This window comes from Halichoerus grypus, chromosome 10 (assembly GCF_964656455.1).
Source record: "Halichoerus grypus chromosome 10, mHalGry1.hap1.1, whole genome shotgun sequence".
Lineage (NCBI taxonomy): Eukaryota > Metazoa > Chordata > Mammalia > Carnivora > Phocidae > Halichoerus > Halichoerus grypus.
In genome coordinates, this window is record NC_135721.1 from 75314746 (window position 1) to 75326659 (window position 11914).

At 50.1% G+C, this 11914-nt stretch overlaps 1 protein-coding gene across 1 annotated transcript in view; it reads left to right on the forward strand.

Annotated features, from left to right (window-relative positions):
• CNNM4 (cyclin and CBS domain divalent metal cation transport mediator 4) overlaps positions 1 to 9270 on the forward strand; it is a 36522-nt gene extending 27252 nt beyond the window's left edge. Inside the window, exons 4-7 of the mRNA XM_036073734.2 lie at positions 487 to 656; positions 955 to 1051; positions 6173 to 6354; positions 6649 to 9270. Coding sequence (XP_035929627.1) covers positions 487 to 656; positions 955 to 1051; positions 6173 to 6354; positions 6649 to 6846 — 647 coding nt within the window. The 3' untranslated portion in view covers positions 6847 to 9270. The remainder of the gene's footprint in view (positions 1 to 486; positions 657 to 954; positions 1052 to 6172; positions 6355 to 6648) is intronic.
• Positions 9271 to 11914: the final 2644 nt, after the last annotated feature.

Here is an 11914-nt window from a genome sequence, read left to right on the forward strand (position 1 = left end):
GCTCTCTCTGTCAAATAAATAAATAAAATCTTAAAAAAAAAAAAGAGTTATTTATTTCAGAGAGAGAGAGAGAGAGCGTGAGCAGAGGGAGAAGAGGGAGAGGAAGAGACTCTCAAGCGGGCTGCAGAGCCCGATGCAGCCTTGATCTCACCAGCCCGAGATCATGACCTGAGCCGAAACCAAGAGTCAGATGCTTAACCAATTGAGCCACCCAGGTGCCCAACCCTATGAAGTTTTTAATCCCATTTTACAGACGAGTTAAGTAATTGGCCCAAGGTCATGCACTGTCAGCGCAGGAACCACCATTCCAGCCCAGGCAGGCAGACCCGAGTCTAACCAGTCTGGATCCAAGGGGTGCTGCTTTCCCACAGAGGTGCAGAACCGAAGGGAAGGGGGGCCTGGGCAGTGAGCAAGCACAGTGACTGTGTTCCCGGTGCTGCCTGGCCAGGGCCCCCTGTGAAGTCTTCTTCTTCTCTCTTCCTACAGAGGTTCCCCAGTTCAGCCCCTCTCTGATATCAGAGAAAATCCTGCTTCGGCTGCTCAAGTACCCAGATGTCATTCAGGAACTCAAGTTTGACGAGCACAACAAATACTACATCCGCCATTACCTGTACACCCGAAATAAGCCGGCCGACTACTTCATCCTCATCCTGCAGGTGAGCAGCCTGCTCCACGCCTGTCCTCCTGTGCCCACTCTGCCCTCTTCACCTGCTGAGATGGCTGGGGGACACAGGCCTTTCCTGCATGTGGCCTGCCCCTGAGCCTCTGCTCCCCTTTGCCCGTCCTCTTCCTGAGAGGCCACCCTGGAGCCTCCAGGTCAGGGCCCCTGAGCTCGTCAGGGCTCTGGAACCAACTCTTCCTCGCCCTCACTTCTCCCTCTTGCCTCGTCCTTTTTTCCCTCAGTTGAGCTTTCCTTCTCAGCCTGTTTGTCACCCTGACCCTGTGTTCTTCCAGGGGAAGGTGGAGGTGGAGGCCGGGAAGGAGAACATGAAGTTTGAGACAGGCGCCTTCTCCTACTACGGGACCATGGCCCTGTCCTCGCCCACCTCTGGTGAGTCACTGGGCTGCCTCCGTGCTGCCCTCCAGCATACCTGGTTGGGGGGGACCATGGGGAGTAAGGACGTGTCGGGGAGCCCCGGAAAGCTGACGGCATGTGGTTGTGATAGGAAGCAAGAAGCCCTGACTGGCCTTGGAGCAGGGAGGATGTACGACAGCAGACTGGGCCAGCTGGTCTAGTAGCCGTAGCAGCGGGAAGAATGAGAGAAGGCAGGTGGACAGAGGCTACAGGGTCTTGCTCACGGAGACGGGGGCAGGGGAATTGGGGTGGGGAGTGAGGGCGTCCAGGGTGTCCATGGCCAGGAGTCAGGCCAGGGCCTGTTTACCAGGCAGGGTGCAGATGGGCTTGGCTTTTCAGGGGGCTTAGCTACTGCCTTTTGGTTAAGGGCTGGTTCTGATGGCATAAAGGGACTTGGGGCAAAGAGGGGACTGGACACACCCTCCAAGAGAGGTTGTGGGAAGTCTAGGGAAGGGCCGCTCTGGTCACTGTGGTGCTTTCTGCTTCTCTAGTCCTGGGTGGCTCAGGCTCCCGTTGCCAGGGGGCCTTGTGGCCGGAGTGGGCACCAGATCAGCTCCTTGCTAGTTGCATGGCCCCTTTGAGCCTTGAGTGGGGCCCCGGGTTGCTGCAGGCTGGAAAGTGAAAGTCCACTTAGTGGCTGGAGGATGGGCCACACACTGACGTGTGTGTGTGGCTCGTGGAGAGCCTCTGTGCTATGCCTGTTTCTGTCCTTTGACAAAGAGGACCCTGTGTGCAGGGGCCAGGGCACCCCTGTATACTGCTACAGCTCAGCTTATCCCCTGGCGTGACACAGCTCTGCCCCTCTCCCAGCAGGAGCAGGCTCCAGGAGGAAGCAGTGGGGAGACAAGGCTCCAGAGCTGGGTTTTGGCGGAGGGGGCCCCTGCTTGGATGCCTTGGACCTAGGGAGGACTTCTCGGCCCCTCCCAAGAGCACCTCTCGCCAGCCAGCCAGGGGAAATCTTGTCTAGAAGGGCACACGGTCATGGGACATTTCTTCCAGGCACTTTTTCTCTGCAGCGATGCCTCAGAAGCTTGGGCCAGGGTCCTTGGCTCTGTCCTTTGACCTGGAGGCACTCAGGTCCCACTTGAAGTGGCCAGAAGGGAGAGATGACTTCGGGGGGCGGGGGGGCTGTGGCTTCACTGTGGGAGCCTCTGCCCCTCTTTGAGCAGGGCTCATTGGTGTGCTCCCTCCCCATCAGAGCCATGTCTTTCCATTGTGCCCCCTCTCTGCCCAAGGGAGACTGGCCCCCAGCAGGTCTGCTTCTCCATCCTGTTCCTGTGGCTCCATGTTCTGCCGCCTCACCGTACCCATCGCTGACCTTTTCCTCTTTTGCTCCAATGCCTTCAACCCAGGTCGGGTGTCCGCCTGGCAAGCGGAACTCCCTGCTCTCCTGGCTCTCAGGTAACACGGCATGGCTGGAGAAGTTTGCACTGCCACCTATCGCCTGAGCCCACATACCACAGCTCTATTAACCTCACCCAGCAGCCACTGGGGCTCCCCCCTCGCATCTCGGGCCATTCCACCTGTTCACACTTGTGGGCCAGCCTGATTTGCACCGGCTCTGCTTGGCCTCAGGCCCAGTTACTGGGTGGCTTTGCCCTGGTCCTGGAAGGGCCTCTCCAAAGGTCCTCAGTCCTTGAGAAGACACAGACACACGTGCACATGCGTGCACGCACACCAACACACAGCTAGAGTGGGAAGGGAGGGTTGCTTCTGGCCAGGCCGAGTGAGCCCAGCTGTTCTGCACCCCCCTGATCAAGGCCACTCACAAATATCAGAATGCCTTGTCATCTCATCAGCTTTCTCTAAAAAACTTTCCTCCTTTCTTCACAGGCTTTGCTCTTCATTCTGTTGCTGCTGGTGTCTGCCTGCCAGGGGGAGGCAGCCGCCGGGCATCAGAAGTGCGGCCCCGGGCAGACGGCCCCGTGTGAATGCTGTCTCTGCACTTGGCTAGCTAAAATGCTTCCGGGAGCTGACTTCCTCTCAGTCTTTCGTTCCCTCTTGTGTAATGGGAACAATAGATGTGCCCACTTCTTAGAATTGTCAGGAGCAGGGAGAGACTGGGTATGAAATGTTCGGGTAGAGCTCAGTTTTTATTTCTGTTTTTCTCTCGATTACAACTAAACTGTGACATTCCAGTCAGAAAGTATTGACGAAAAGGCCCAATGCCACATGCTGTTTCTAGCCTTTGATACGTCACACTCCTGAGCCTTAGCCCAGGATTGCTGGTAACTGTGTTGGTTGACTCCATTCATGGGACTCCCGTCCCACTTAATGGAGGCGGCAGGGGGTAGCAAAAGGTGCTGGTCTCCCCATCAGAATTCTGGCCTGGCCTGGTGAGCCCTGAGGAGGTTAAGTGCATTTATAAGTGCCTTTGAGCTCCAGTCTCGGTGTGTAACTTAAAGAAGCTCCTGGGGCCCCAACAGTCCTAAACACCTATCACCAGAGTCCATCATTTCCCATTTTATATTCGTAGAGCTGGCTTTTTTTCTCCCTCTCCACTGTACCAAAGCACACTTTTCTCTTGATTCTCTTTTAAAAAAAAAAAAAAAAAAGGTAAAAAGGTGACTTAGAAGTCACTCGTCCCTTTCAAACAGCCAGCTTTTGGTTGTGATAGGAAGTGGGAAGCTGCTAACGGCCTTTGAGTGTGACATCTGTGGACCATGTTGGTCTTCCTTGGCCAACACCTCAGCCCCCTTCTCTCTTCTGCGCTTGCTCTTGTTTCATACTGGCCAGGAGTTAATGCATCCATGGCTTGGATCCTGCTGTTTTTACCTAATACAGGAGCAGAGATGCTTTTCCATCAGCTTTCTTGTTGGAGCCACACAGTGTTCCCCCAAGCACACGTGCCTTCATTTGTTATCCCCCCTTATGGACAGTCTTGGGGTCTGTGTTCTAAATAACACCATGATGTAAACCTCTTTATGAAAAAACTTTATCTGTGTTTAAGATTGTGTCCATAGGATATCCTTTCAGAAATAGAATTACCAAGTCATTTTTTACACATTTATTATTCTGTTTTATTTTTATTTTATTTTTTAAGGTTTAAATTAATTAATTAATTATTTATTTTTTTGAGAGAGCGAGTGAGCGAGCGCAGGGGAGGGGCGGAGGGGCAGAGGGAGAGGGGGAGAGAGAATCTTGAGCAGGCTCCATATCCATTGTGGAGCGCAACGCTGGGCTCGATCTCATGACCCTGAGATCATGATCTGAGCCGAAATCACGAGTCAGATGCTTAACCAACTGAGCCACCAGGGCGCCCCGGATTTTATTTTTAAGTAATCTCCACACCCAGTGTGGGGCTCAAACTCACAACCTGGAGATCAAGAGTCACACGCTCCACAGCCTTAGCCAACCAGGCTCCCCTCATTGTTCTGTTTCAATCATAAAAGCAATATAGCTTATTTAGAAAATTGAGAAAAGGGAAAAAAGTCTTAAGAAAATTAAGAAGTATTGGGGTGCCTGGGTGGCGGAGTTGGTTAAGTGACCAACTCTTGGTTTCAGCTCAGGTCATGATCTCAGAGTCCTGGGATCAAGGTCTGCGTTGGGCTCTGCGCTCAGTGTGAGTCTGCTTGAGATTCTCTCCCTCTGCCCCTCCTGCTAGCGATGTCTCTCTCTCCATCTAAAATAAATAAATAAAACTTAAAAAAAAAAAAGAAAATTAAGAAGTATCATAATTTCATTATTCAGAAACAAAGGTTTCGTCTTTTGGTGTATTTCTTTTTAGGGCCTCTATTTTTAAAAGGCCATGTCACTAATTTGTGTTGTTTCTAAATTCAATTTCTGGAGTGTTAATAAGCATTAATTAAAAGCATTCCATCATCTTCCAAATGATTAATGTGAAATATTAGGTAATAGCCATAGTATTTGTGTTTCTTTTCTAGAACTTAATCAAAGGTGTTACTTGAGTTAGGATAAGTGACACACACATGATCCTCTTAATGATTGTACACTGCCCAATAATAGACTATCCAGACTATATTTTCCTAGTTTTAGGAAGGAAACTCAAACACAGGGTATTACTCAGTTCAGTCTCAGTTAAAGCTGTATTGGTCACTCAGTCACCCAGATTCATTATGTTAGCTCTCTTCGGAGATGTTTGTTAAAATAGCTAACTTAGTAGTTAGTTAGTAACTTAGTGCTCAACTAAGTAAATAAGCTTAGTCCACTTCCTGTGTGCTTAAAAGAAGCCAGCATGCCTTCACAATTAACTTCTTGTGTATTTCATTGTTTTCTAAGTGTTCTCAAAAATAAGAGCTAATGATGCACAGTATGTGTACAGTTCCTTTCTGAAAATAAGGAGTCTGCTCCTTCCTCATTTGCGGTTGAGTCATCCCCTATTCCTGACAAGGGGCTGCAGGAGGCCTTGTTGCCCCTGGGGGAGGAGGCGCCTCCACCACCACCCCAGGCTTTGCCTCAGGGCAGGGGGACTTGGACCAGGCTGGAGGAGACGGCAGTGTGGGAGGCCTGGAGCTCTGGGAGCACGAGGCTCCTGGGAGAGGGACCTGCTGCCCCTGTCCCCCTTGTCAGACTCACGGAGGGGGGGCAGCAGACACACGTGGGCAGGTCTGTTCCACATAGAACGGGTCTTGTGCAGGACACACTTTTGACCTCTTGAAAGCAAGTTAAGATGTGAAAAGGGCGTCATGTTGAGAGGTCTGTGTGGATGCGTCGTGAGAGGATACTAGCTGTACGTTCTTCCTTTTAATGTAACTGACACGTATGCAGCATATGTCCCTGGATAACAAGCTGCTGTGGAGACAGGGACAGTGCCTGGTCTCCTGTGGAGGGGTAATCACTGTGTTGCCCTTGACTGATGACTTGTTGGGGACATGAGGGCTTCTGTAGACATAAATTTTGTGTTTTTGGTTTTTGTTTTCTGCTTTGGTAGGCTTGTTAATACTGCACAACACCTCTAAACAAACTAACTCATTTGCTTTGATGAGGTCAGACCTTCTGCAGTTGGAGCTTGTTTGTCCTTAAGAACTGTTCCATTCCGGTGGGGGCCCCGCTCCCACGTGTCCACGGGACAGGTTAGACAAGAGGCTGTGAGGGGCACCGGGGGCTCCTGGCCTGACCGTGTGTCTCTCCCCACAGACCACTCCCCATCCCACCCCGCCACCCTCAGCCGCTCGGCCTCCCTTAGTTACCCGGACCGCACGGATCTCACAAGCACAGCCACCTTGGCAAGCAGCACCAACCAGTTTGGCAGCTCCATCCTGGGCCAGTACATCTCCGACTTCAGTGTCCGGGCGCTCATGGACCTCCAGTACATTAAGGTGGGTGCTTCCTGCGTCTCTCCCTCTGGGCAGCTGTCTTCCTCGTCCTGGGCATTTGGATCACTCTGCCTCAGGAATCAGCAGCTTCTTTCTTTTTCATCCACCACACACAGCACAGAGGGCCCGGACCCGAGATGTGTGTCCTCCTTATTTGTGCTCCTCACTCTCTCCAGCTGGTTAAGTCCTCTCTTCTGGACCCCCAGCCCCAACCCTGGCTAGCACTGTTTCCCTGGGTCTTGGAAGGTTTGCCTCTCAGTCCCGACTCTCTGTGAACCTCATCCCTTCCTCCTGCAGATCACTCGGCAACAGTACCAGAATGGGCTCCTGGCCTCACGCATGGAGAACTGCCCTCAGTTTCCCCTGGATGGCTGCACCATCTGCACGGAGAACTTAGCCGGGAAGTCCGAGCTGCCCGTGGTAGATGAGACCACAACTCTTCTCAATGAGCGCAACTCTTTGCTGCACAAAGCTTCCCATGAGAGTGCCATCTGACAGGAGGGCCCGGGGTCCCCCGCCAGCCCCGCGGGGGTCTCCCCAGTGGGCCCACATGACGATAGGGAGCCTTTTAGGCCAGAAGGGGTACAGATAGCCTGTCTAACTGAGCAGCCAGATGGCCCCCAGAGTGTGGGGAGTTTTGGCCTCTGACAGGGACCTCTGAATAGCTCCAAATTAGCAGCTGCCCAGCCCTGGACTGGCAGGGCAGTGGGCCAGCTACCATGAGCAAGGCTGTTTTTTACTGAGAGAATTTCTGAACTAGGCTCACTGCTCCTCTTTTTAAATATTGTTTGGAGAAAGGAATGGGGAAGGGAAGACAGGGTTAAGGAACTTTATTTAAAACAACAAAAAAAAGTTTTTTCCACAAAAACTTTTAATGAAAAGGGGTAGAGTTTCTCACCCCGGGAAGCAATAGCCATAATCTGCTCCCAGCCATGACCTTCTGGCTTATGTCCCTGATTCAGGGAGCCCACTCCTCCTCTTCCTCCTCCTCCTCCTCATCCTCCTCCAGAGATGGTATCCCAGAGGCCCGCTGGAGGAAGGTTTTCTCTTGGGAGGAAGACAGTTCCTTCCAGGAAGCAAAGAACCAAATAGCGCTGAGAACAACTGCCTGGACACATGCACTGAGGCTTGTCTGACGTCGCTGAGGCCGAGGGATTCTGGGTAACTGTGATGAGGGACATGGTACTCCCAGCTACAGAGAGGAGCACACCTACTCCTGTCAACCGCTGGATCCTGGAATTTCCTAGGACTCCGCTGATGGGCTCTCCTGGTGAGTTGGGCTAGGCTGAGGACTCTCACCCTTGTCTCTACTGGTTTGACTCAGAGTGTTAAGCAGGGTCTGACACTTTTAAGGTTGCTTACCCCTGCTCCCCAGGCCCTGCCCTTACTTTTACCAAAGGTTTCCCCTTAGGTGGGAGAACATCTACATTACGGGTGACTTGTCTGAGATACTCCTTTCAGTTCCAGGAGGGAATCCGGTCACGGGCATCTGTGTTGGTAGCAATTAAGATCATCCCCTTTCCCACCCCGCAGTGAAAGTCAAGTGTCACTCACTGACCCATGAAGCCCCTCTTTCCAGACTCCCTACTTCTCATCCCAAAGCCCACTGCCTCTTGGGGATTGAGGACAGCAGGACACATAGGAAGCCAACCTAAGCAGGTTCTTCATGCCCTTTCCTCTGTGGCTGAGGCTTACCCAACCTTGTTCACACGCCTAAAAAACCCAGGAAAGGATGTTTCCACCTAAAAGGCACACAACTGGCAGCCCTGTTTCCCCCATCTTTGTAATCCTAGCCTGAGCTGTCATCCTGGCCTTTGCTGAAGCTAGTGGTACTGGATCCTGAGAGCTCCCCCGCCCCCCACGTGAAATTCTGCCCCAGTGCCTTTTCCCTGGGGCTGAATGAGGCCCTGCTACAGAGCCCCAGGCTTGCCACTGTTGGGGACGCTGTGGGACGAAGGTCCATGTTGGCCCTTTTGTCGGGTGGAAAGGTTGCTGGGGGCCCAAGATCAGGTAGGGGAGACTCTGTACACCTTCCACCTAAGTAGTAGTTATTGACCCTTTCCTCAGCCAGTGACTTCTGTCACCCCAAGTGCTCTGTTCTTCAGGCGCCTGGAGAATCCTAGCTTTTGGGACCAGGAAGTGTCTGCACCAAGTATACTTGCCCCTGGCCGGTTCTGAAGTCTCCCCTAGTCACAGAATTTATTCCTCGAAGTCTGGAGAGAAGGTGGGGACACCCATGGGTTCTCAGTCATGAGGAAAAAAACCCGCCAGACCTTTATTCCCTGTGGGGGGAAACCCCTCAGTTTTCTACAGGAGCAGCTTGCTTTCCGAGTCCACATGGGAGCTTGCAAAGCTGTGTTCCTGAGAGACCTGAGTGCCGGGTGGGGCAAACCACATTGGCCTGAACCAAGTGAGTGTGTGAAGTAAAAGGAGCAGGTGCACACACTTCCACAGCTACCTCTTTGCACACACGGTTACCACCAACAGATGGTCCTCCCTTTCCCCACTTATAATCACTTCTTGCAGAGGGTCATAATTATCTCCAAATATTACTGGTCCGATGACTTCCTCCTCCCAGTGCAATTTTTCACTTCCTATTCCAACCTCTGGTTCCTGGGCCGAGCCGTACCCTGGAACTGGCACACCCCTGCGTATCTTCCCATGTAAGGGAGACTGTCGCAAATGGCCTCCAAATGGGTAGGCAAGTCACAGCCACCGTAGCGAATAACTCGTATTTATTTTGCATAAGATTTTAATTTGTATATTTTTGTGATTTATTTTGGCATTGTTATGAGTTTGACTCTCGGGGAGTTTTGTTGTTATGACTCTTGTGTCTTTTGTCACAAGACAATGATAATATTTGCTAAACAATATATGGAATTTATTTTTGATTGGTAATAAAAAATGAAATAGGAAGTCTTGGTGAGTGTACAATTTGCCTCTTTGAATTCTGTCAGTATTCAGTACCTGTTGTAGAGATGGTGGCTGTGGTTGGCTGTCACCTATGACAGGGCAAGGGGCAAGTATTCTGGGACTGTTTTAACAGTAAAAAGGAAGCAGAAATGAAATTTACAAAATATATATAATCAAGGCTGTTGTCCCAGGAGCTAGAGAGTAGCAGCTGCTGTGAGATGGATGGGGCAAGTGTGCTCAGCTGCCACACTTAGGAATTTGTAAAAATGGACACCATAGTCTTCTGCCTGCAGGTACCAGACGGGGCAGTTAGAGGGGACAGATAGCCTCTCCTCTCCCCCCTGGGGGCTGAAGGAGAAAGGAGCCTGATCCAACAGGATGATCGCCTTGCTTCATAACATGCAGCTGCCTCTTTGTCCTTGCTCATGAGCTGGTGGTGGTCTCAAAATTGGACAGCTCAACCTCTGAAGAGCCTACCTCAGAGTCACCTCACTGCGTCCACTCCTGAGGTTTCTGTGTGCGGACTCGTGCAGTGCCCATAGGTACTGTGGCTACGGTGTGTAACGGAGTGTGCTGGGCCAGGGGCCCAAGCAAGCCAGGCTTACCAAAGCAGACAAATTGGGGCTAATGTTTAAAAAAAGGGATGCACTTAGGGAGAAAAAAGGACATTGTAGATAAAATAACAGATGCAAAAGCAGGTGGACACAAGAATAAATTTCATCTGACTGTATGTTCCACACATGGGTAAGCCCCTGCTACATGCCAGGTGCCGTCAACCCCTCAGTGAGTGTAGTGAGGAAGAGTCTCTGAGGGAGACAGTCACACCATGACCTTTTGATTTCCTTTCTCCTCCACATGGAACACTTCTCCCAAGTTTTCGTGAGGCTCACCCCCTCACTTCATCTAAGCTTCCATTCAAACGTCACCTCCTTGGAGAAGACTTCCCTGGTCAGCGCATCTAAAACAGCATGGCCCCAATCCCTCTATCCATTTCCTTATCTTGCTTTGTTTTTCTCCATAGCGCTTATTGCCAGATATTAAAATGAGGATTTGTATATTGTCTGTTGTTCCCATGCTAGAACCTAAGCTCTGGCAGGGCAGGGCCTTTCTCATTCCTGCATAGTCCCAGCACTAGAATGGTACCTGGTACATTGCAGGAAATACTTGTTGAATGAATGAATGAACGGGTCTTAAAAGAAGGTGAATACTGGATGCTATTAGGGAAGAGCACATAGCTCCCATAACCTTGACCCAACCTAGTCAAGATGGTCGAGGAAGACCAGCTGGAGTAAGTGACACTTGCAGACTTGAGAAATAAGCAAAAATTAGCCAGTGAAGTCACAATAGTTATGAGTTTAAAACTCAAGAATAAGTATTTAGGTGAAACATGGAAATGTCTTGAACCAAATGAGCAGTAAGGAAAATCTCCAAGGGAGGGTCAATGAGGGACCTGAAGGTCAAGTGGCATGTGTCTCCATTGACGCAATGACAACCCAGGGGATGGGGTTAAAGAATGGTGCAGAGCCAATGAAGAAAGAAGCTGGAGAAGTACTGTTGAGGCCTCTATTGTTAACAGAAAATCACTCCTTGAGCAGCTTTGCCCTACTGGATTCTTTCTGTCTTTGGGTATCCACAGTTTATTTTATTTTATTTTTTTTTTAGATTTTATTTATTTATTTGACAGAGAGAGACACAGCGAGAGAGGGAACACAAGCAGGGGGAGTGGGAGAGGGAGAAGCAGGCTCCCCGCGGAGCAGGGAGCCCGACGTGGGACTCGATCCCAGGACCCTGGGATCATGACCTGAGCCGAAGGCAGTCGCTTAACCAACTGAGCCACCCAGGCGCCCTGGGTATCCACAGTTTAAATGACCATTTGTGTTTCCAAGTGCGATCCAGTTGTCCTACCCGAAGATTTTCTCCAAAATATGGATTACTGGTTGTTTTCCAAGGGCACCTGAGACCAGATCCATACGGAGTTTTTCCTGTCTTTGCTCTGGAACTGTTCTTTGCTAATTAATAACTTTTCCAGGCATATAACTTTCAAGGATGTCATCCATTCTATTTCAATGTCAGCATTTTATCTGGACTTGGAGACAGAAGAGTGAACTAAAGGGGCTGAATCCATAGTTTTTTTTTTTCTTCAAAGGAGGCATGCTGATCCAGTGGAAAGGCTCAGTAGTGTCATTATTGCTTCTGCTGGTGGCTTATTCTGTAATCTGCAAGTGAGGCGTAGCACCCTCTATATAATAAAAACTGAAAACATGGAGACGTGGTTGGCCTAGTCACAGCGCTGAATTTACAATGTTGAAGAGACATTCTTAGCATCCTTTGAAGAGTTTTTCCACAAAGTATTTTTTCTTTTGGTCATTTGCCACGGATTTGCTCATTTTTGCACATTGCGTTCCACACATTTTACTTAATTGTGGCCACAGTGCCTATACTTTTTCTTATTATTTTCATGACCTAGCAAATGTATTTCCGTAGACTCTTTATGAAGATTTTAAATGACATGAATATGAGCACCCTTATCAAAAGTCTACTTTTGTTAGGAAATTTGAAAATACATAAAAACGTAAAGAAAATACAAAAACAATCTGGATCCCTGTAGAAAATGCCTTGTTAAGTTTGTTTCCTTCCAATCATATAGAGA